Raw genomic sequence first — 23022 nt, 5'->3', positions numbered from 1 at the left:
TCAGAATTAACAATGACATTACTCATAGTTTGGCGTAAACAGGATCTGTACCGTACTCCGTACGTGAGCAACAAAGCCGAGGAGGATGTGCTTGATGAGCGTTATAGGGTGCGCCACACTGACGTGGGACACATTGGGTATTTTTTCTTAGGCATGTCCGCATATATGTACCTTTGACGCAATGGTGCTACGGATGGACACTTTTCGAATTTGTATAGTAAATAGCGGGCGTTTTGGTTCGTTCTTTTAGGGGGGGAGAGACTGACATATATCCTACGAGGCCAATAATTCGTAAAATCTGGGATATACATGACATGGTTACGTCAGAGTCCACAGCCACGCGTCCAATGTGAGAATATAGAGAAGTAAAGTAAAAAGTAAGAATATAGAGATCGGACCCAATTCAGTTACCTTAGGTTAGGTTACGTTAGGTAAGGTTAGGCGAGGTGCACATTACGGAGTTTTAGTGAAAGGTGTCTACGACAGACTTTCCGAAAACGCTTTTCTGGTCGTATTGTGATCGTAGCGTGACTCCAATCCTCTGAAACCCACTAAATAGTGAGTTTCAGTGGATCGGTCAATATTGTCAGAAAAGCTTATACATTTTCGGTGTAAACGGCGCGTCCCAGGGTGCATACCTGTGGAGGTATAAGTACTGTACCTCCCTCGAGAAATATTATATACCTCATATATATTATACGGTACAATTTATACGTTACGGGCATTGCGACAGCATTGCCACAGATTGCAGTGGATTGTGTCTACCAACGTGTCGGCACGAATGCAAATCTCCAGCTAAATGGCATAGCAACAGAATGACAAACTTATTAACAGCCAGTAGCTAAGCGATGGTCGCGTTAGTGATTGTATAGCGACGCGGTGATCATTTTGAGGTGTTGCGCTGTTTTGTACTCATTGCCGCCGCACAACAAAACAACAGTACTCGTATTCGCTTACTGTGTCGGGTAAATTAAAGAAAAAGCGGAAATAAACACTTCTTCCACGCTGTGGGTTACTGCATCGTTCTCCAGTTGGGAATAGCAGACGCTTCTGTAAACCAACCAGCGGGCTGTACCGTACAGTGACGTCAAAATGATCCGGAAAGCTCGTTCCAGGCATTGCCACCGTTGCGCACTGTCGCGATTTTTAAAACCGAATTCTGCGGTGTTTATGTATCTGTCCAATGAATCACCTTGCATGGTGCATTTTCATCGGCAGGCTAACGGCTCGGTTTAACAAAATAGGAGTGATTGAAGTGCTTTCTGATCTCTTGCAAGGGAAAGAGAATACGCTGCCGTAACGCTTCCCCTACAGATAGAAATGCTATTGTGTTAACGAATGTCTTCTGAAATTACTCTTAAACTGACGTGCTACCGTATGTGCCACAAATATATGTGCGGCCACATAGTTTGCACAGGTAAAGGTATACAAACTTTCCGAAGTTATAAGTATAGTACGAAAGGTCGTTGTTATACACGCACTGCTACCGCGGAAAGTACAGCCCCAGTGTTGGATAATTCAAGCATGGTATAGGCGGAGTATATATAGGCAGTGACGATGAGATATAGCCACGCTACTTGAGCGCTGCTTTGGTGCCGTTCTATACCTCATTTATACCATTTCTTCTAACAGTGATATTAAGAAGAGTATGAAGACTTCCGCAAAAACTCATATCGCAAACCGCCCTACTTCTACATCTCGCTGAACAGTGGACGAGACAAACCCGTAAACGAGGACGAAGTTAATATATGCGTTCCTAGCGTGTCAAAATGACCTCATTTTGGAGTCTTTAAAGCGCTCAAAAAGGCCTTCTCAGATAGCGTGACACCAGACCTTATAAAGCTAAAAAAAATGGTCCCTCTCAGTGGGTTAGTTGCCGTAATTCTTGACTTTCGAAAATTGCGCTTGCTTTTTCTTTGAGCTGAAAACATGTGAAAGTCGGAAGGTGCTAGTAGCCCGCCATAGTGCTAGGTCGGGGGAATTAGAGTCACTAAATAAGCTACGCTTCAGAGTATCGACACTGAGGCAAAAGGGAGAGTTGGAGCCGCGATGTTGTTTCCGTTTGACCTCCAGCGCCATCCGTGGAGCGCTCTTCGAAGTGTTGTCTTCTTCCACTGCCGAACTTCATCTTCATCTATTTCTACTGCCGAAGTACAGGTGGGGCTGGAGGTCAAACAGAAGCAACATGGCGGCTCTAACTCGCCCTTTTCCCTCAGTGTCGGTACTCTGAAGCGTAGCTTATTTAGTGACTCTAGGGGGAATAAACAGGGTGTGGGAGACATTCATGTCGGAGATCGTGGATGGTTGCTACAGTCCTACGAGCGGTGTATTGCGTGTGTTGTCGTGTTGAAGTAAAGCACAATTCGTTAACAACCCTCGGTGCTTCTGGTGAATTGCAAGTTTCGTGTGAGTACACGTAGGAACTCACAAAAGGTTTCGCTGGTGAACGTATGTTCAACTATGGGGCCCTCATGATCCCAGAAGAAAGTGAGAACCACTTTTGCAGCCGACGGTTGTGTGTGTCCAATATTTCTTTGGTTTCGGTGACGTGGAATGCCGCTATTCTTCCTTTGACCCCTTTGTCTCTGATTGGCAATAGTGACCCAGCTCTCATCCCCAGTCACGATACGAGTCAAAAAGCCCTCTCCTTCGGTTTGGTAACGCTGCAGCAACCCCTGACTCCACTGACCGTTTTCGCAATTCGAGTCTCAGCTGACGAGGCGCCCATCGTCCAGGTAACTTTCAATACTTAAGCTCCTCTTGGATAATGTGGTAGACCTAGTCTTCGCTCGTGTGAGGCATGTTCGGTCACTTTTTCCACGGTAATGCGCTACCAATAAACCCCTCAGAAGTCGCAGTTGTCTCCAGAGTAATGACTCCGTACGTCTGGCCTAGACAGGAAGCGTCCGCCTCTTACACCATTCTTGATCTTGTTAGCCCACTCGCGTCTGGGACATGCATGACGAACCGCACTGCCTTGTCATCCGGCGGTAAATGTCAAGCGTTCCCAAACCTTCCAGGAACTTGACTACTCCCTAAGGAGTTATTTAACAAGGAATAGCAAGCCGTCCTTTCTGGCTGACCTTTCCTGTCAAAAAAAAAAAAAAAAACATACACAAACACACACTTTCCGCGGTGAGAAATCTGATAACCACGTTCTGACAACAGAACGTTGCTCTTCTTTCGTGCACAAGCGGTCGGCCATCTTTGATAGTCTCGTCATTCTGTTTGGTGCTGGGTGGCCAGTTCTACTGGGTGCTCCAGCACCGCCGTACTTCAGGAAGAACCGCAGCAAGCTACCGTGCGGCTCTGCTAAGCCTTCGATATTTATGTACACATTTGCAGTTTTCACTTGAATCGACCTTGTACAAGTCTGGACTAAAAACTACGGAACACCAGAGCGGCGTACTTTCTTTCCGGTGCAACACCACGCGGAAGCGGCAGAGCTCACTGCTACGAAGGGGTGGAAGGATGTTCTGTTAGCCACACACCGCCGCGGTAGTTCTGGTATCGCTTGGATATGCCCGCAAAGTGGAACCTACCGCGGTGTGTCGCTAACAGCGCACTCTTCGACCCCTCTGAAGCAGTGAACTCTCCCGCTTCTGTCCACCGCTAGGGTGTTGCACCGGAGAGAAAGTACGCCGCTCGCGTTTTCCATATACTTTTGTCCAGACCTGTACTTAGTAGAGCTATCGGCGTTTCTCCACGAACTTTTTACCCACGTAAAAGGGCGTTACAATTGAGCTGGTAATGGTGCGCAGAAACTGTGACATTCCTATCAGAATTTCTGCGCACCATTCCCCAATCAATTGTAATCCCGTCTTCGGGATACCTGCTAGCATATAGTTCACGTTAGTACAGTGTGGTGAGAGACGCGGTTTATCGATCTGGAATTTTACGTGGTCATTCCACGGAATTGGAACGACGTACCATCTGACCTTGAGAAAATACGCAATGTTAAAAGATAACAGTTCGTTGCCAGTTGTGAGTCGTCCCGAAAATATCCTCAGTATGACATCATACCGCATGGTACAGGCAACATTTGTGTGTGCAATCAAACACGGACTTCAGAGCAAGATCAGATCGCCAACTTTTGTGTCTACTGCATAAACTTTTTTACATATCTCTCCAACTTCTGTAGCTGCTGTTATTGAGTGGTATTATATTTCTGCCAAGCTGACTTTCGTTTTCCACTCACGGACATGGCTTGCACTGCAGAAACTAGGAGTCGCGAAAATGTGTGCTGATCTACAGGGTGTCCCAGAAAACGTGTCATTGAATTATAATAAAAAAAAACTACGCCACCTAGAATCATGCGGTGAACAGCATTTGTTCTTATTACGTTTTTGCCACCTCCTAATGTGAATGTCATGTACTCCAAGTTTAATTATGTAAATATTTGGGAACTGAACTCGGAAATTTGCCAAGTAAAGGTCACTTTTTTACCCCACCAATATGAAGAGCGTGCCGAATTCACTCAAGTTCATGATAATTGACAGTGATATTCACGAGCTATCCCATCGGAAAAAATAGCCGAATATCATGCTTTTCGAGGCACCCGACCATAACGCGCTATGACTTTTTGAGCGCAATCGCTCTCAGTGCGACGAAAGGAGGTTCCGAAGCCAGCCCACAGAGTGATAGTAGAAAAAGTACCAGTTCCTAAAATTGGGAGAGGGAAAGCATTATCCCAGCGAAACTCGGACGTGATAAGCCGTGCCTGTTTTATCTCTTTCTGCGATGTCGGGGAGGGCTGGGTTTTCAACCTCCTTTCGTCGGACTGACAAAGATTGCGCTGAAAAATTCATTGTGCGCTATTCTGTGCGACCTCCGTAGAGCATGATGTTCGGCTATTTTTTCCGATGGGATAGCTCCTGAATATCCCTGTCAATTATCATTCATTTGACCAAATTAGACACGCTCTTCACATTGGTGGGGTAAAAAAGTGACCTTTACTAGGGAAATTTCCGACTTCAGTTCACAAAAATTTACATAATTAAAGTTACGTTACACGACATTCACATGAGGAGGTCGCAAAAACCCAGTAAGAAAAAATGCCATTGACCGCATGACCCTAGGTGGTGTAGTTTTTTTATTATAATTCAATGACACGTTTTCTGGGACACCCTGTATATGAAAACATCGGTATGTGGTTTGCTCCGGAGGCGGGAGCAGAAATGTGCAAGCAGAGATCTTCCGTACGCAGCAACCACGACGACGAGCAAAGCGGCATATGTAGCACATATATGACGAGAGAGAGGAGGGATATGAATGTTTATCAAAGAAAAAAAAAGAAAAGGTCAGCCACACAGAGATCCGCTTCTTGACGAGAGAGCATCGGACACACCAGTATAAGCTAGGTGGTGCAACCCAACAAAGAAACCAGAACTGGCAGAAGTGGCCCACAGCACGCAAAGTTACATCATTGTCAGGATCGATCACGTCAGGATTCGACGGAGATCATTAAAAAAAAAACAGGTACACACAAAAGACGTCCGGTCCCTATTGTCTCCGTAGGTCAATTGTCTCGGTCGTCCAGAGCAGCACTCACCATGAAGCTTCTGCACACGATACCCGTATCGGATGCGTCCAATGTAAATGAAACCGAAACGATGGAGCACAAAACTTTTACGCAGCTCACGGTAAGGCGAGGGAAAGAGATATCCCTCACGAATGGCTTTCAGGGGTATCCTTTCCCGGCTAGTACTAGAAATGGAGAACGACGAGCAATGGAAAACCAAGTCCGCTTCATGAAACAGCGGACTTAAAATGAGATGCATGTATCGCTAATACAATTAGGAAATGATGTATTAAATAGCGCAGAGCAAGGGCATGCATCATCTTCATCCAAGTCTTCTGATCCTTATCGCTTACCATCGTGATCATTATCTGTGTGCAAGTGTAACGCTGATACTGATGACAATAAGAGCAAGGGGAAATTGGAGTCGTGAGTTGCGACAAGGTCGAACTGGCTGCTACGGTACACCTACATATGATTAACTAAAAATGAGAATGGAATGAATGGCATTCACCAATACTGAACACTGGCCAGATGACAGAATCTGTTATAGGGAAAGTTACCAAAGGTCTATCAGCTCGGTTCCTTCAAAAAATCTCACCAGTACTTGCAATACAGTCATCTGATGGATGTTGGGTAACAGAGTAGAATTTTGACGCTATTAAAATGTCGGCCGTTCACACGAGGCAAGCTCGCTTACGCGGCCGTGCGAGTGTCGGCGTGCTTGGAAGTTGGAATACATGGGGATGCATGTTTCGTCTTCTACGACGCCACACTGACTGCAGTTGGGGGAAGCCCGTTGGCTTTCCCGTGAATTATTTGAATCTTGAATGAGAGTCGAGCGCTGGACGAGAAATTGAGCCTATGCAGATGAGATGCCGAGGAAGGGATGGGGTGCGCGGCAGCATAAATCAGGGCAGAGGCCTACATATTGTACATAAAGAAGGTGAAGTAAAACTGAAAGACGGCAGGGAGGTGGTTTCTGAAGCCACTCTACAACTTCCAACTGACACATAGGCTCCGAAATTGGTGTTTAAGAAATTTCATAAGTAATATCACCTCGAAAAGTGTATGAAGATAATGAAAACTATCCTTATTTGCGTAATGCTACTGCTACTGGCTGTATGGTGGCTTTCTTTCTTTCCTTTTCCTTTCTGTCCTTCTTGTTGTTCTTTTCCGGTTTTTTTCTTTTTCGTTTTTTTTTGTGGAATAGCAGGCCGGCTCTTTGCCTGGCTAACCCTTCCCTTCTTAATCCTCCTCTGTATGGTGGTGGTAGTAGTGATGATGATGATGACGACGGTGAAACTGCTTGCCGTAGTCGGCGTACGCTACCGGCGCTATATAGTATATACCACAGGTATCATTCGCGTATGGTGCATCAATTTTCTTTCTTTTTCTGGTTCAATTCCAACTACACGAGACGCCCTCTACAGGGAGGTTTCGCGGGAATCCCCCAGCTGAATAATTCAGGAACGGCTGATGCTAGCGAAGAACTTTCTTTTTCGTCCTTGAGGCATCGGACAAGAGCTCAGCGGTGAGCTACTCATTTGCATACGCTCAATAATTAAGTAAGTATCATAAATTACTTGGGACGTTTTCGGAACGTCTGCCTTACCGATCGGGACTTTTAGCGAAAACTGCTCCAGAAAAAACAGAAAGAAAGAAAGAAAACGCGATTTTAGTAATGTTTTCGAGTAAATTGGTTTCTGTTTACATATTTCTTGCGCGGGGCAGCGGACCAATGCGCTCTTTCCCTCAGTTAATCCGGCTCTCCATTGAGTGTTCGTCCACCCGGTCCCACACGGTGTGACGGAAAATAAGGAACAGCCTCAAGAGGCACTTCGGTATTCCTTCTCCTTCTCTACCCGACTGTTACGCAGCGCTGTCGTTCGGTAGGTGAGATAGCCTGCCTTTGTCGTGACGATCACGAGTGCACCGCGAGCGCTGTGTGCTTGTCGGGTATTCGATGCGAGATCGACCTATAGGAGGCGACACTATCACCTTTCTAGTGTGGATAACACGCGGGTCGATGTTCGGAGTTGGTGGTTCTTTTCCGTCATTCTTGTGTATATTCAACGGAAGATCACTTCTGCCGCGATTGTACGATACTGTTCGGTTCCCAAATGCTCCATCTACTGCATTGAACGCAGAATAAACGTGTAAAAGCAGACGGCGCGTCTACACTACTGTAGTTCTCCGCCCTCCGCAGCGCGCCAACACTATTCAATCTCGGGGCGAATAGGGTGCCTGAGTAGTAGCTCCCTCTGTGCAGAGGGAGCTAGTATTCAGGCACCCTAGTCGGGTAGAGGAGAAGGCATACTAGCTCACAATAGGCATACAAATGTGCCTCTTGCAACTGTTCCTTATCTTCCGTCATCCCCATGTGTGAACCAGGGGGATGAACACGTAATTGACAGCTGGAAGGATGAACGAAAGAGCACATTTGTACATTGCTCCGCGCAAGAACTCTGCATACCGGAACTAATTAATTACTTCAAAAAATCGTTAAGTGTCATTGCTTTGGGTTTTTTCTTTTTTTTTTTCTCAAATATTTTTTGCTGAGGTCCCGATCGGTAAAGCAGACGTTCCGAGAACATTCGAAGGAAAATTCGAAAGTTAGTTTATCTAAGTAATGAGCGTATGCAAATAAACCCTCACTACTCAGTTATTGACCGATATCTTAAGGATGATTACTAAACAGAAAGTTATTCGATAGCTGTTTCTGAACTATTCAGCTGGGGGATTTTCGTGAAACACCCTGTATGCGGCACATCTTGCGCGAGGCACACGAGCTCCGATGCTACACATGACGACAGTATAAGGTTCGGTGAAAGTTTTGATTTCATTTCATTTCATGTGCCTTAAAGGCGCCATGGGGCGTTACCTAAGGGGAGATCTAAAATCCAACACCACAAAGCAAAACAGTCATGACATCTGCTCACGTGCGCTGAGAAACTGAAAAGCATCTGATATTGAGGCAATTTCAACAGGAAGACTGTTCCATTCAGAAATTAGGTTTCGTTTCGTTTATTTATTCATTAGTTTCGTTCATGCATTCGTTCATTCATTGATTAGTTTTGTTTATACTCTTTCACTTGAATCTTAGTCGGCGCTATTGGCGCTATCATCCGCTACAGCCGATCGTCACCTGTAGTTTCGCCTCACGACCACGAGAGGCGTTATGTAGTATAATAGCTGAGGTAGCGAAACACAGGAGAACGAAAATAGCGCTGAAGGGCCTCAACAACGTCCAGTTCCATACTCCGATTGAAGAACGGCAGCTGATCACAACTGCTGCTGCTTTTTCAATCTTCAATTGAAGGGGCGGTAAGCGATGTCCTCGCATGCTTTTTGGTTTTGGTGTATTATCACATCATGTTCGTGTGCGAATCGTCCTGGCATCGAACGCCACTGTACTCCGACATGTGCCGGAATTTTATGCGTGACATTAAGAGGGTTGCGATACCCTGATAGCGGTAGGTAATTATACGATGCAGGCGGTATACTGGACACGCGATAATGAACAATAGCGTATTAGTTTTCTTTGCAACGTAAGTAACGAGGCAAAGGCGTCCAAGAGTCTACCTGACCCACCGCTTTCGTCACCTAGCGACAGCAGCGGAGTTTGGAGGAGAGGGGATATGGAAGTGAAAGTGGGACCGCTTCCCACCGGTGCTAAGTGGGATGTCGTAAAATGGATTAGAATCATAATCACTACACAGACTCACGAATGTGCATGCGCGCGCAATCAATTCTCAATCTATGGTGTTGACGATTTACATACGCATTGATTAAGTCGCCAAGAATGGGACTTTTATGTGCGATAAAACGAATGCGGGAATGAGTGTAACTAAATGAATGTGTAAATGCTCCTTTTTGTAAACAAAATGAGGAAACTTTTGCGAGTTTGTCGCGTGTTGCAGAGAGAGAGAGAGAGGGAAAAAAGCACGGAAATGCACAGTATATAAATAGTGGCGCTGTATAGCATAGCATTTTAAGTTTCAGTTTGTTTTTTAAGAACCAAATAGACAGATTTGATCGGTAAAATATTTTTGAGAAGTTGTTTGGCTTTCTGGGTAGTTGTACGGAGATAAAGGCCACACTAATAGGCGTAAAGAAGAAACACTCCTGGGGCTTGGATAAGACAAACAAAGGCTGCGTTCCAATACCCCGGTTAGTCGACTGCCTAGCGGTCTAACCGGAAGTGCCGCCATGTTAAGTCTCGTTCCAAGGCTGCGTTCCAATACCTCGCGCCCGCGAAGCCGCCTGACTAGGCAGCTGAGTAGACCCCTTTGCTTGTCACTATTGGAACAGGCTTGCCTAGCCGAGGCGCCTGTGGCGCCATCTCGTTGCTCACACAAGAAATGCGTACGGCGCAAGCGCAGTAGGACTCTAATGCGCCAAGTTTGTAGGACATCGTGCATAAACTGTCACCTTCACAACTAAACATGTGTTGCAACTCTCTACGCAGTTTAAAAAAAAAACATACCACTATGTGCAACTTTACATTTAAAGCCCGCAGAAACAGCGGGCACGCTGGTACCGTCAACGCGTGTCTCCATCCCGGCTGTCAGATGGTCAGGCGTATAACTAGATTGCATCGATGCGCACTAGGCGGTAGCCGACTAAATAGCTGACCTGACGAGATTTGGAACGAGACTTAACATGGCGGCACTTCCGGTTAGACCGCTAGGCAGGCGACTAACCGGGGCATTGGAACGCAGCCCAAATCTCGCCAAGTCAGCTATTCAGTCGGCTACCGCCTAGTGCGCATCGATGCAGTCTAGTTATACGCCTGACCATCTGACAGCCGGGATGGCTGACAGCGGGAACCGCTAGTACCTGCTGCGCTTGCGCCGTACGCATGTCTTGCGTGAGCAACGAGATGGCGGCACAGGCGCCTCGGCTAGGCAAGCCTGTTCCAATAGTGACAAGCAAAGGGGTCTTCTCAGCTGCCTAGTCAGGCGGCTTCGCGGGCGCGAGGTATTGGAACGCAGCCAAAGTCTTTGAACCTTCGATGACGGAGTGTTTAACACTATCATTATTATTTTTTGAAGCACGTACTACATACGCTTGCAATCTTCTAGCATGGCCTGATTGATAGGAGAGATGTTCCGACAACTTTCCTATTTATTTTCGTTCACTCCTGCAAGTCACATTTTAATCCAGAATATGCCCTCATTGGAATACACGTGGAACACATTTCACGCATGTCTCAGAATACACCTCATCTCAAGCGTCTTTCCCGGCATCTTAATCTAAACGCCTTGAAAGCGTCTACAGCATACCGGAAATTGTGCCGACTGTTCTATGATGGCCCACACATCCGACTCCTTATTTTCCGAGTGTCCGAGGTTGTTCATCCACTGAAGCAGAATAAATGTAGAACCCGAAAGGTCCCATAACAGGCGCCGACTGTTACAAAACTCACGTGTGTTTTGTCGCCAGCGTGTAATACTGCTCCCAATTACATTACTGTTACAAAACAGCCACAGATAACGTGCTATGAACACGCGTCTTCTTTTTTCCACGATGCGTATCACACTCGTGAGAACATCAATTGACTTGGTTCGATTTCTATCGCTGTTCGCTGCTGTGAACCGCTTCGGGGGCTCTCATGGCCTTGTTAAGCTACACGTGACGAAGTAAAAAAAATGACAAAGACAACTGACGGCGTCGTTGAATTTCAAGTGCAGGTATTTTTGGATATGGGGCGCATTAAAACTGCCTTTACGAGAACAGAAAAGACAAGAAACGGTGTGATACACCACCCGGACGTACGGTATATCGAGAGAAGGTACGACGCATTAAATAGACGGCCACGACATGTGTTTACAAACATGTGACGTCACGAGAAGACCAGTTCGAGGTTATATTTTGCTGTGGTGGGCATGAAGCGGGAGAAACGCGTCTTTTTGATAGGCTGATGAAGTTGATAGTGCCCACCAGCATTCTTTGCGGCGTCACCAGCTCACTTGCCTTACGAACTGATAATTGGTGGCTTTACGTAGCGAGACAATTGCGATCATGACCCCAGCAGCACAATGTACTGAAAGTCGAGTGCAATAGGGGTGGACGGTATGTGTCTTATCGATGTTCCTTAGTTACACGAGTCTGTTCAAGGCCTTCCACCTACCCGTCCACCCCTATTGCACCCGACTTTCAGTACATTTTGCTGCTTGGGGAGCGATGTCACAGTGGTCGGTCTGTGGATTAATTTTCTCCATCTGTGGGTTTTTCGACATGCGCCGAGAGCTCAGCACACAGCACCCCGTATATTTAACGTCCTTCGCGGAAGACGGCGTGTCTATAAGCAATTTGTACCGTGCCGCCAAGTTGATGCCGTCCTCGGCCTGTATCGAACCTTGGAACCAGAGGGTGGACAGTCTGCCAACTGATCCACGTTCATTCCTAAATAAAGAGGTTACGTGGTTCACCTTTTGTCTGTCATCTTCAGTCGTCGTTCCACCGTGAGATTTATAAATTTACTCGACTATAGTTTGGTTACCCTGATTTGTAACAGTGTCACGTAGAATATACGTACGATCGCATTTGCATGGAAATGTACTTTAAAAGAGTGACGACTTGGGTTTGTTGGTGCATTTCGCAACAAAAGCGTTAAAAGTTCAGGGCAAAATTTTAGATAAAACGAAGAACGAGACAGGAGAATGACCACACGGCACAGCACTGGAAGAGGGCTCTGTCGAACATCGAACACGAACGAAGACGGGCGTGTGTCGGAAGCACGGGAACAGTGCTGTGTCGTTTGGATGTCGTTGTCTCTGATCATCCTTCGTTTTATGTGAAAGTTTGCCCTCAACTGTTACCGCTTTTATTATCCACGGGAATAGTTATGTGATCTCATGGATCGTACATACACTCGGTGTTGGCTCTAATAAACTCATAGCAATTGCAGTTGTATTGCCCTGCAATCTGTGCACACACCATATTCGTGACTCTTTTCTACTGGTACGAATCGTGCGCACAAAATGAGAATAGAATCAGCGATGATTCGGACGGATCTAGTGGAATTCACGCATCAACCCCTCCCGAATTACTCAAAGGAGATGCCCTCTCGGAAGACCCCTAAAAAGAGTCGGCGAAAAGCTACCCTTGAACGACGTCGAAAGAAAAGTATTTCCTTTCCAAAATAGGGAGTCCTCTGACATTTTCAGCCTTCTATACCCAACGCTCTTCCCATATGGCGCTCGTCCAAAGATTAAGACGTCATAGTGACGTACACTTTGCAGAGTGCTCGTTACACGCACAGGAAAGACCTTTGCGGATGATCCACCCACCTGAATGCTTGGGGCTTTCGTGGCTGGGGAAAAACGCCATACAAGGTAATTAATTGCGCGCATTGAGTTCCAACTGGAAATTGGCCATCGCATCATTGCTAGTGTCTGCCCACACATACAAAAGTATCGGGGTCGCCCAATTGCCAACCGGCGATAAAGATATTACTCAACACAAAGTTGTCTCACGTATGCTTGCATGCGTCTCTCGTGTGTTAATGCGATACATAAAGTTACATGCATCGATGCTCCCCACAGAAAATATCGACACACACGCACGTGACCTCACATCATCCCTTTGAACGCAAGTACCGTTTTCCTACCGTGCCTTCCTGTCCTCAAGGTATTACGTACACTAAAGTGTGTGCAAGACCATGCCATCAACCCAATTCTATTTGGAGCTCAGTTTTTCGTGCTCAGTTTTTTGGTAGGACACCTGCAGGAGCAATACTTTCGACTTACAAGCTGTGATTGCGTACGTAAAGAATAAATTGTTTCCCTTTGTCACGTCCCGACCACTAAAGAAACGCGATAATCACAGGTTGCAAAATGGACGGATCCTAATGATGCCCGCAGAGACACATGTTTGTGTCTGAGTAAATGGGAAGTTGTATACAGTTGGTACATACATCGCTCTTCGACATTATTCTCGAACTATACCCCAAACTGATTTCTGGTAGACTAGCTGTCTCATTTCCACCGTGATTAATATGTTTTATATTCGCTGATTAGAATATTCTTCCTCAGTTGAGAGAAGGAACCACGTCTCCACGTCGGAGCCAAAACTGAATCGAAAACGGCTAACAGCCGTCATCTTTTACCTAACATGGACTGAGCTCCACCGAAATTATGTATTCCTACTGGGGAGGAGGGGTACCGTGAAATTGGGTAGACGAGCTGTCTGCCCGTTTGCTTTTCCTAGTGGCTCCTACGATTAGTGGTTCGGACAAACCGTTCTCTTTTACAAGCCAATATTATAGGTATTTCGAGACTAACCAAAACGCTTATATACCAAGTAATCCGACAGCGAAAGTGGCATGCACGAGGGTACTCATCAAGCATGGACATGGACGTTCCCATGATTTTTTTTTCTCCAAGGTCGGGGGGGGGGGGCAAAGCGCTTCCAGTGTGTGTGTGTGAGGGGGGGGGGACGTGCAACTCCCTCATCTCTTTTCCTGGACGCTGCGGACTGTGCGGATGTTCAGATCTTCATAATACATATGACATCTGAGAAATATCATGACGACATGCACACGAACAAGAGTGCTCAATTTTCACAAGTGACCTTGGAGCTCGAGGGGGGGGCCACGCACCCCCTTCTCCTTTCGGTACGACGATGTCGTCAAGTACTGCGTTTGGGTTTCAGCTGCGCTACCGAAGTGGCCCAGAATGACACTCGACATCTCTGTGTCTCAAAAATGAGCAAGTGTTCCAGTCTATACCACCGATGTTTTCAGTGTAGTGAGAGCTCCATTGGCGTTACAATGGTCAGTGTAGGTCGTTCTATGGAACGACGAGCAAACGACCAGAGTAACACACCCACTAAGCCTAGTGTAAGCTTTCCTGCACTACGTACTTACAACGACCCGTGGAATTCTCTAGATCTCTTCATGGACCAACGGTGAAACATCCCATGTCATCGTCATCATATACGTGTTGTTGTTGCTTTCGTATAAAACGTTGTGTCGATTAACAGCTGTCCATATACTCTGCTTTATGAGTATCACACCTCAGGAATCATTTTCAGGATCTGTGCGGCGGAACACCGACATTTGATGACCTGTGGCTTGAGATTGCCAGCAGTTTCAGTGTTCTTGTCACGGCTTGTTAAGCACGGCTTGTGAGCAGCTCGCGGTAAAGCGGTGACGCAGCGACTGCGCAGCACACCATTCTTCTTCCTGCTGCCAATTTTTGCGAGTGAATTAGATTGAATCTTATGAACGTGCGCTTGAACCAAATGACATCGAATGCCGAAGGTGCACGCGCACATTTTGCCCATGGCGGATACAGTGGTATCATACAATCGCGGAGGTGCTTGGTTAGCTGTACATACTTTACAACATATTACTCTTGCTGTATAATAATGTAGAAGTGCATAGAATTATATAACTCTACAGGACTTTCGTTCGACACGTAGCTGCAAAGCTATGCTTGGTGCGTACGTAGTCTGCTACAAGTTTGCTACGTAGCCTGCTAGTACGTAGGGGCGCTTCAAAGGCTGTGCATATGTAGGTTTAAGCGTGTATACTTGTAACTGTACAGATCAGCACCATTAATATCCCTAGGGTATCCCTACAAAATCGCGAACGTCCTGAATATCTGGACATCCATAGGATATCTGGAATAACATTCGCCGCTTTTGGGCTTACTCTAACAAACAACAGATGCCCCAGATACGTCTGTGAGATATCGCTCTCTCGGTGTTTGAATATCCCACTGGAAGCAGCCTGAAGATCCCAGGTATACAGGGTGTTCAAAATTAAGCTTTCACTATCACTTTATAAATAGGCGAACAAAAGAAAACTGGTGCTATTTTTTCTGTTCCTTGAGTAAGAAACAGATGCTACGTAATTAGCGTAAAGTTATCATCCGGTTTCCTGTCATCACTGTGTTTGCGTAGCGCTCGTGAAAGCTTAATTTTGAACACTCTCTATAGTACACCCACTGGAGATCCAGGAGCGACCTAGTGGGCATTATAGAGACGATAACCCGAATTAAAACCACAGTATTTGACAGGAAGGACCGTTGCAAACGTTTTACGCGTGTAATAATTTGTATTTCAGTATGTTTCATCCAGCTCGCAAACAGAGGTTGCTGTGGGTTTTCCCAAGTGTCGAAGTGAGGCGGGTGGTGTACCGCACTTATGCTGGTCACACAGTATTGCTGTACTGTGATGAATCTTGCACTGCCAGCAACCTAGCCATAATGTAGAGTGACAAAAGCAACTTGAGATATATGAGTATATCTCATCAGAATGTGTGGCATCCCTCTGGATAGCGTAGTGCAACATATAAACAATGTATCAGGCTTAATATTTGCTATGAAAATAAACTAAGAAAATTATATGCGTGGTTTAGCAATGCCCTATTTATGTCTCAAATCCTCTCACTGACGTTCCATGGATGTTCCTGGGACATCAGATTTGGGGAAAAGCATAGTCCCCCGGACGTTCCATCGTGATACCTAGGACTTCTGAGACGGTCGCAGACGGTAAAATATTCATTTTCCAATATTCCATGGACGTCCTCGGGACGTCTATAATTTACTGGATCCTCCTTCCTGAGCTGTACATTGCTGAACTTGCACGACTGTCGCTTGTAGATGTGTCCAGCGTGCGTGTGGTGTCTAGTGTGTGCATCATGTTGTAACACATATCACCCTGAAACAATGATTGAAACAAGAAGGGCTGCTTTTCTAGTCTACGATATGACCAGATTGTCTTCTACACTCCAGGTGTGAGCCTCCCACGTCAGGACTCGCGGGGCTCCCCTCTGCCGAGCGCACGTGCCGTGAGTGCCTCTATGCTACTGGACCAGGACCGCCCACACGAGCACGTCTCCATGATGGCTATCTTCTGGGGCAATTTTGTTTTTCATGACATGGTCCACACAGCGCAGACGGCAGGATTCCAGGGTTCCAGGATCAAGTGCTGTGGCGTGCAGACCGCACATCCCGCATGCTTGGCGATTGGTGTAGCCCAGAACGACCCCTTCTACGGGCGTTTTGGACAGCGGTGCTTGGAGTACGTGCGTTCCAGTACTGCACCAAGGGAGACTTGCGGACTGGGACCACGTGAACAGAACAACCAGGCAAGTAATGCTGTTCTCGTCCAAACGCCAAGGACGATAAAAGTAAAAAAAAAAGGTTTTCGCCTGATTCGTCATTTCGTTTGCGCTGCTGTCCTTACTTGTTTCGGAGGCTTGGATTTTCTGTTTCTACACAGAACATTCCTGTGCTTGTTGACATTTAATATTTCGAGCTTCCAAAGGATGTCGAATTTAGGCAAATTTCGCAAGATATTATACCACCACAGCAATGCGTGTACTTCCCCAGCCTCCCGCACATGGGGACTATACAGGTCTATTATACAGGGTGTTTGCTCTAACATGTCCAGAAATTATATTTGAAGCGAGCTATAAAAGAAAAGCAAGTGGTACTTTTCTGCTACTTGAATAAGAAACAGGTAATGTTTCACTAGTAGCACCTGTGTCTTAGTCAAGTAGCGGAAAAGTAGCGCTCGTTTCTCTTTTATCGCTCGCTTTAAATAAAATTTCTGGACACGTTAGAGCAAACACCCTGTATAGGTCTGCGGGTTAGCGTTTTCGGCTATTGTGGCTTCGGTGACAGGCAATTGTGAACGCCGCGATACAGCTTTAAACATGTGAACGCGTTCCGCAGGTGACATCGTTCCTCGATGGTTCCACCATCTACGGATCTTCGGAGGCTGAAGCACGTTTCCTCCGATCCTTCGAGGGTGGCCAACTGCTCAGCCAACGGAGCTCGGACGGTGACCAGCTTCCTGCAGCCGACCTAGCGACCCTCGACTGTAGGGGATCATTCCCTTGCTTTTCAAGCGGCGATCCCCGCGTCAATTCCAACCTGGGCCTCGCCATCATGCACACCGTTTGGCTCCGGGAACATAACCGCGTCGCCAAACAACTGGCACAGCTCAATCCGGACTGGGATGACGAAACTCTATTCCAGGTACGCGTCTCAAGGCGAATTCATTTCTGGTGCTGTTTCAAGTCACCATTATATATTAGCTGCTAACAATTTATTGCATTTCCTGCTAAGGAAATGCACCTTACTTTGTCTTTCGGGTTCTGCCTTTTTGTGTGATTTATTCATTGTGTCTTTTTTTTTTCTAGGGGGGGGGGGAGTAGGATTTGATATTCACTGGAGGGCTCTCAGCCCTTGTGTTCTCAACCTGTTCATTGGGACATTAGAAGTGTACGTGTGCACATTACAACTGTAACAAATGCAGGAGTCCCGCCGTATAGTGGGTGCAGAGATGCAGCATATCACATTCAAGGAATTTCTTCCTACGCTACTCGGTCCCGAAGTCGTAGAGAGGTTTGGGTTGCGTATGGACAGCCAAGGCTTCTTCCGTGGCTACGACTCGAAACGCCTCCCTGGGGTAACCAACGTCATGGGCACCGTCGGTCTTTGGGCACTTCTCTCTGCAACGCCGGCTCAACACCATCTCTTTGAACCACACAGGTATAACATGAGAATTTGGAGTGTAAGAGTTTAAGGGGATGCTTGGGGCTCAGGTTCCGCCGTTTGGGGAGCCTCTCTGCCGCGGACACCGCTTTCCGTCCAGACGAGCTGTACAGTGGCCAGCGTCTACGGCAGCTGGCTGCAGGAGCCCTCATGCAACGAGCCCAACGCATGGATAACTTCGTTTCGTCTCATCTGACAAACTCCATGTTCGCTTCATCACAGAGAGGTAGGGAAAAATACTATATCATAAAAATACTATACATTCCAAAAGGAATGTCATAAAACGGGATACAAAGTGCAATAGGAATCTCCACAGCGGATCCGCTGAAACAGAGGAAATTTACTAGTAGTGAAGTACACGACTTAACTTACGCTCGTTCTGATTAATGCCTCTGCGGCCCCGCGACATGTGAATTATCCTTGTGTCTCTCCCTCGTTTTCTATGGTAGTGGCGTTGAAGTGCAAGTGACAAAGATATGCTAACTGAACCAACAGTCTCAGGACAGGAGCTACCGATATTTTGGAACAGGGACAGTTGGTCTACTGGGCCGCGTTGCCAAGGTTGTCATTATACGCTGTGGGAACGGCTCTTCCGTGTTACAATAATAAGTTTGTGGTGTGGCTCTGTAGCATGAACGAAAATGTATATTTAAACATACGGTAATGTACGAATGTCTGTGTGAATGCTTTAAAGAGCCTATGAACTCTACAGACTAGCTCGCCGACTGTGTCGGCACCAAACGGCGATTTTAACGTGTTGGCTGTCACACCTTTTGTATAGGTGAATCCTATAGGTCCGTATCCAATCAATGCGATCACGCTTACCTCCGATTCTGATCGGTTCTATCGGTTCCGCAGTCGGTCGGTCTGCCATTGCTTTTCAACGTGCGCACACATTTCTTCTTGTATTCTATATTAGGCTTCATCGCGGAAAGCGCGTTTTGGTACCCGCGTGCTCTGTGCACGAAATGTGTACGGTGTGTGGTGTCGTCGTCGGAGTCAGAAAGAAAGTGAATTGCACTGGACGATCCGACACTTAGAGCAAGCACCAAACACCACATCGTAGAAAACAGGGCATGTCAAACGAATGACAAGCAGAAGTATATTGCAGGGTCCCACATTTTCTGTCCGATATTTTAGGCTACATCCTACCAACTCGCGTAAGTCGTCACTTTTTCTCGCTGCTTCTAGACTGCTCCCCGACCTAGAGCAGACGACGTTATGTGCACCTCCGCGTTGGCGTCTGATTGGGTGCTACAATTCTACAAATGACGTAACAATGGATAGAGGTAACTGGATGGCGGTATTTCTAGTCGCCCGTATCCGAAAAAAGTGCGTTTTTGTATTAACGCTGCACTCGCTACGATGGAGAAGTATTGCACAAAAACTTGTAAATAGAATTACGAAGCGTAGAATAATACCCCTGTCACACGGCAAACTCAATGGCATTCCCAGCGAATGACAGTCGCACCGTTATGTCATTCGTTTGTAATGCATCGAGCTACACGAAGAAACAGAAGCCCATTCGCAAATGATGTCACTGTCGATAATTACGAAACCACGGCCGAACGTATGAAGCATTATACAGGTACATTCGATATTCAGGTACATTCGATTCTTTTTCTCGAAACTAGTGAAACATTAGATTATTTCACAAAATCGTTGCGTTTTTGACGACGCTCAGTTGGCTAAGTATCATAAGAAAAGACAAGTAGGAAGTCTATCTGCACCACACTTGGTAAACATGGCGACTGAGAACGAGGGTAGTTCTCCGAAAAACAATTTTAAGCCCTCCTTGCTTCGTGTCAAAAGTTATTAAATTCGTGATAAGATATTGGATTGCAACTTTTAACTCGAGTTTGATCTCTTCAAACGGTTTATCGTTGTTGTTTTTGCTTCTCTACTGCGAGGGTACGCCGTCGGTGTGGGAGGAAAAAGCGAATGAATTCCTCGAACTCATTCGCATGTATTGCCATTTGGTTTCACCGTGTGACACGGAACGAATGTCATTCAGTGCGAATGTCATTCGCTGGGAATGACATTCAATTTGTCGTGTGACAGGGGTATAACAATATTACAGCCGTAACTCAATAGCTGCAGACAGGAGACACGATGGCAGTTGAAGAAATGAACTGAATGATGGCAGGCTTCAGTATAGCTAGGCTTCAGACTTTGGTCTAAGAACTCTTATGCGAAGAGACAGTGCAGCAAGTAAAACGAAGAAATTTACTGCTTGTAACGGGGTCGTTACGGGAACTTGCGAGTATTTCCGCCTCGAAGGAATCACTGGGGAGGATTACGGTATACGCTATGCAAGTAGGTCAGCTGTTTGCGCAGCTCCCCTTCTTCCCACTCTCCCCTATTATTCATGGGAGAGGTACCAATGTGGTCGCTCCAAGTATAAGGGCGTAACAACAAACAGTTCAAGGTCACGAGGCACACTGCTTTCTTCTGTGGATCCATACGTAGACCCATGCCGGCCTACGGATACCCGCTTATTGCTGCCACGTGAGTGGACACACAATTGGTCACGTGGTTTCTCCGAGCTTTGCCCTCTCCCCTGCGCAGAGGCAAACTGTCATATCGTTTGTTGACTGCATACCCAAGGCAGCCAAATACCGACGGAAAGAGGAACGAGGAAGAATAACGACACTACAGAATCTACAGGCGCAATCGTTAAGGGGACAATATAAGGTGGGATTTAACGTGGCTCTAAACCCTGTCTCACCTGTAAGCTGTCCGCCCGGATTAACCACGAAGAACATTTTCGCTGTGCGCTGTATTGTCACTGGGTAATCGAGGATTTTTGAAAGGGTGCGAAACAGGGTCCTCTCGCACGTACTGCAGGTCACCTGCTTTCGTCGTTCTTTCAGAGGAACTCATTTCGTTCGTTACAGAACACGCCGCAGCCAAAAAAAAAAAACAAAGGAATTCACCTCATTGCTCCTTTAGAGTGCAACTACGGAATTAAAAAATGCCATTTCTGTTAGTCTAATCAATCTCGTTTAGAGGCTCAGTACGCATGATATGAATACCGTCAGTGAACATTACGTCCTTCCAAGCATTATGGAAATAACCCGCAGGACTTGATAGTTACGGATTCTCCGAGGGTAAGCGACGTCACCACGAGCTCTGTTGTCTGTTTAGTAGCAACAGCACATGCATCCTCCCTGTCTCCTCTCTCAGCGTCACGTTGACTGACTGACAAGACTGCCAGCAGCTGTAGTGACAAGACGTCGACCTTGGAGGAGCAATGTTGAAAGACGGATGGCTGGTCGCGCACACTGTGATGTACATGCTTCTCAAAACTAGAAATTAATCTTAAAGGGACCGAAAAGTGAATATAAACCTGACGAAACTTTATGTTCAACGAAAAGCTTGAACCTTCAAAAGTTCAAATATCAAAGAACTCCGCTGAAATTGCTGTAGTTTATCTGTAATCGAATTTTCCATAATTGCATGTCCAGAGACCTAGTAGGAAACCGAGCAGTCTGTCAACAATTGCATGACCCCGCGCCATCTGTCGAGGACGCATGTAATAAGTGCACTTCCTGGCGCTAATCCGGCGAAAACGAAAATGGCAGTGGGCGTTTGTGACCACTTTCTACGTCGAGAATGTCGAGCCTCTTGAACATGAGTGCGCTGGAATTCCGCATTCGAGAACTGTCGCTCACACAGAACTGTCGTTCGTGCGTTAGCGTGGTGGAAAGTGTGTTCTTCGCAGCAGAAGATTCCTCGTCCAGAGATTAGTCGGAGTCACATTCGTCCTCAGCAGTAGCTCACCGTGCCGTGAACACGGACTGCTTTGTGAAATTTCCATGTATCAGGGAGAAGTACTTGTGTAAGCCGAAACAAGCGTTTTTTTTCGTCGTGCAGGTGTTCATATGTGCAATGCAAACCGACGGATACTACGGTTTTTGCTGCCAAGAGGTAGAGAATGCGTGTGGAAAGCTGACAGACAATCGGATCACAACTAACGAATATTTCGAAATACTGTGCCTTGGCACCGAAGTACTGCAAGTGTCTTTTACATACATCCGAGAAACTGAAGAGCATTGCTACATTTCCGGCAGCGCCGTGTGGTCTTGACGCGCTAATTGTACGGCAAACTGGACTGAAAACCCTTATTTCTGCAGCAAATTCCGTTATTTCCGTTATGTTATATCACCTGTCGGCCATTCACAAGAAGGATATGGTGTGCTCCGAGATAATACAATAGAAAGTACTCCACTGGATCTCGATCTGCGTCGCATGCTATTGGGATGCTTTCCCAGGGATTTTTTGGGATGTTTTTCTCGTTGCTTTTTCTTTGCTGTCACAGCATAATTATTTGTTTGTTTCTGGCGGGTTAAGTGACCTGGGGGCTAAGTGATCCTTGAGGGTTAAGTAATCTGTATTTGTAGGTTATACTAATGTCTTGTATATATGAGCAGTAAATAGGATAATTTTCATCAGTGTCATTCAGCTGAACTGTGTTCATAGCCTTTTAATATACTTCTTATTGACCACGTTTCCAAATGCCAATTAATATTTGAACCAAGATTGGGATTTAACACTTGATTAACTCTGTTTTACTAAAAGGAGTACTTGTAACTGATTCATTATCACGTCACCATTGTAAAGAAGGACTTGAGGGCTGCCTTCAAGTATTATCAACCCTTCGGATCTGGGTACAAAGTCAACCATGCAGCATTGGTGCGCGTAATAGTCAAAAGTGGTGAAATAATTTAGTGCATAAGTTCTCTGTTACTGTAACTGAGACGTACTCTTGTAAAGGACTTTTGACAGCCCCGTAAACTGCAACTGGCTTCAGTGTACACGACAAATGCATCGTGACATTTAATTGAAATATAATATAAGAGCAGAAGCAACATTTTGTCACACCTCAAACTATATATTTCTTTTTTATTGTCCAGAAATTTAGGAAACAGAGTAGGACTTCCTGCCCTCTGATGTTTTGATGTACTTGATAGAGTTGTAAAACCT

General features: G+C 46.1%; 2 protein-coding genes across 2 annotated transcripts in view; one reads left to right on the top strand and one right to left on the bottom strand.

The window, feature by feature from the left end:
* LOC135396485 (major facilitator superfamily domain-containing protein 4A-like) overlaps positions 1-23022 on the bottom strand; it is a 184948-nt gene that overhangs the window by 124778 nt on the left and 37148 nt on the right. The gene's annotated exons all lie outside the window — the stretch shown is intronic.
* Positions 1-23022, top strand: part of LOC135396484 (uncharacterized) — a 60984-nt gene that overhangs the window by 26103 nt on the left and 11859 nt on the right. Inside the window, exons 3-6 of the mRNA XM_064627479.1 lie at positions 16267-16622; positions 17212-17517; positions 17798-18033; positions 18087-18262. Of these exons, the coding sequence (XP_064483549.1) occupies positions 16267-16622; positions 17212-17517; positions 17798-18033; positions 18087-18262 (1074 nt within the window). The remainder of the gene's footprint in view (positions 1-16266; positions 16623-17211; positions 17518-17797; positions 18034-18086; positions 18263-23022) is intronic.

Source organism: Ornithodoros turicata, chromosome 6, assembly GCF_037126465.1.
Source record: "Ornithodoros turicata isolate Travis chromosome 6, ASM3712646v1, whole genome shotgun sequence".
In the NCBI taxonomy this organism is placed as follows: domain Eukaryota; kingdom Metazoa; phylum Arthropoda; class Arachnida; order Ixodida; family Argasidae; genus Ornithodoros; species Ornithodoros turicata.
This window is presented reverse-complemented; position numbering and strand designations above follow the sequence as displayed.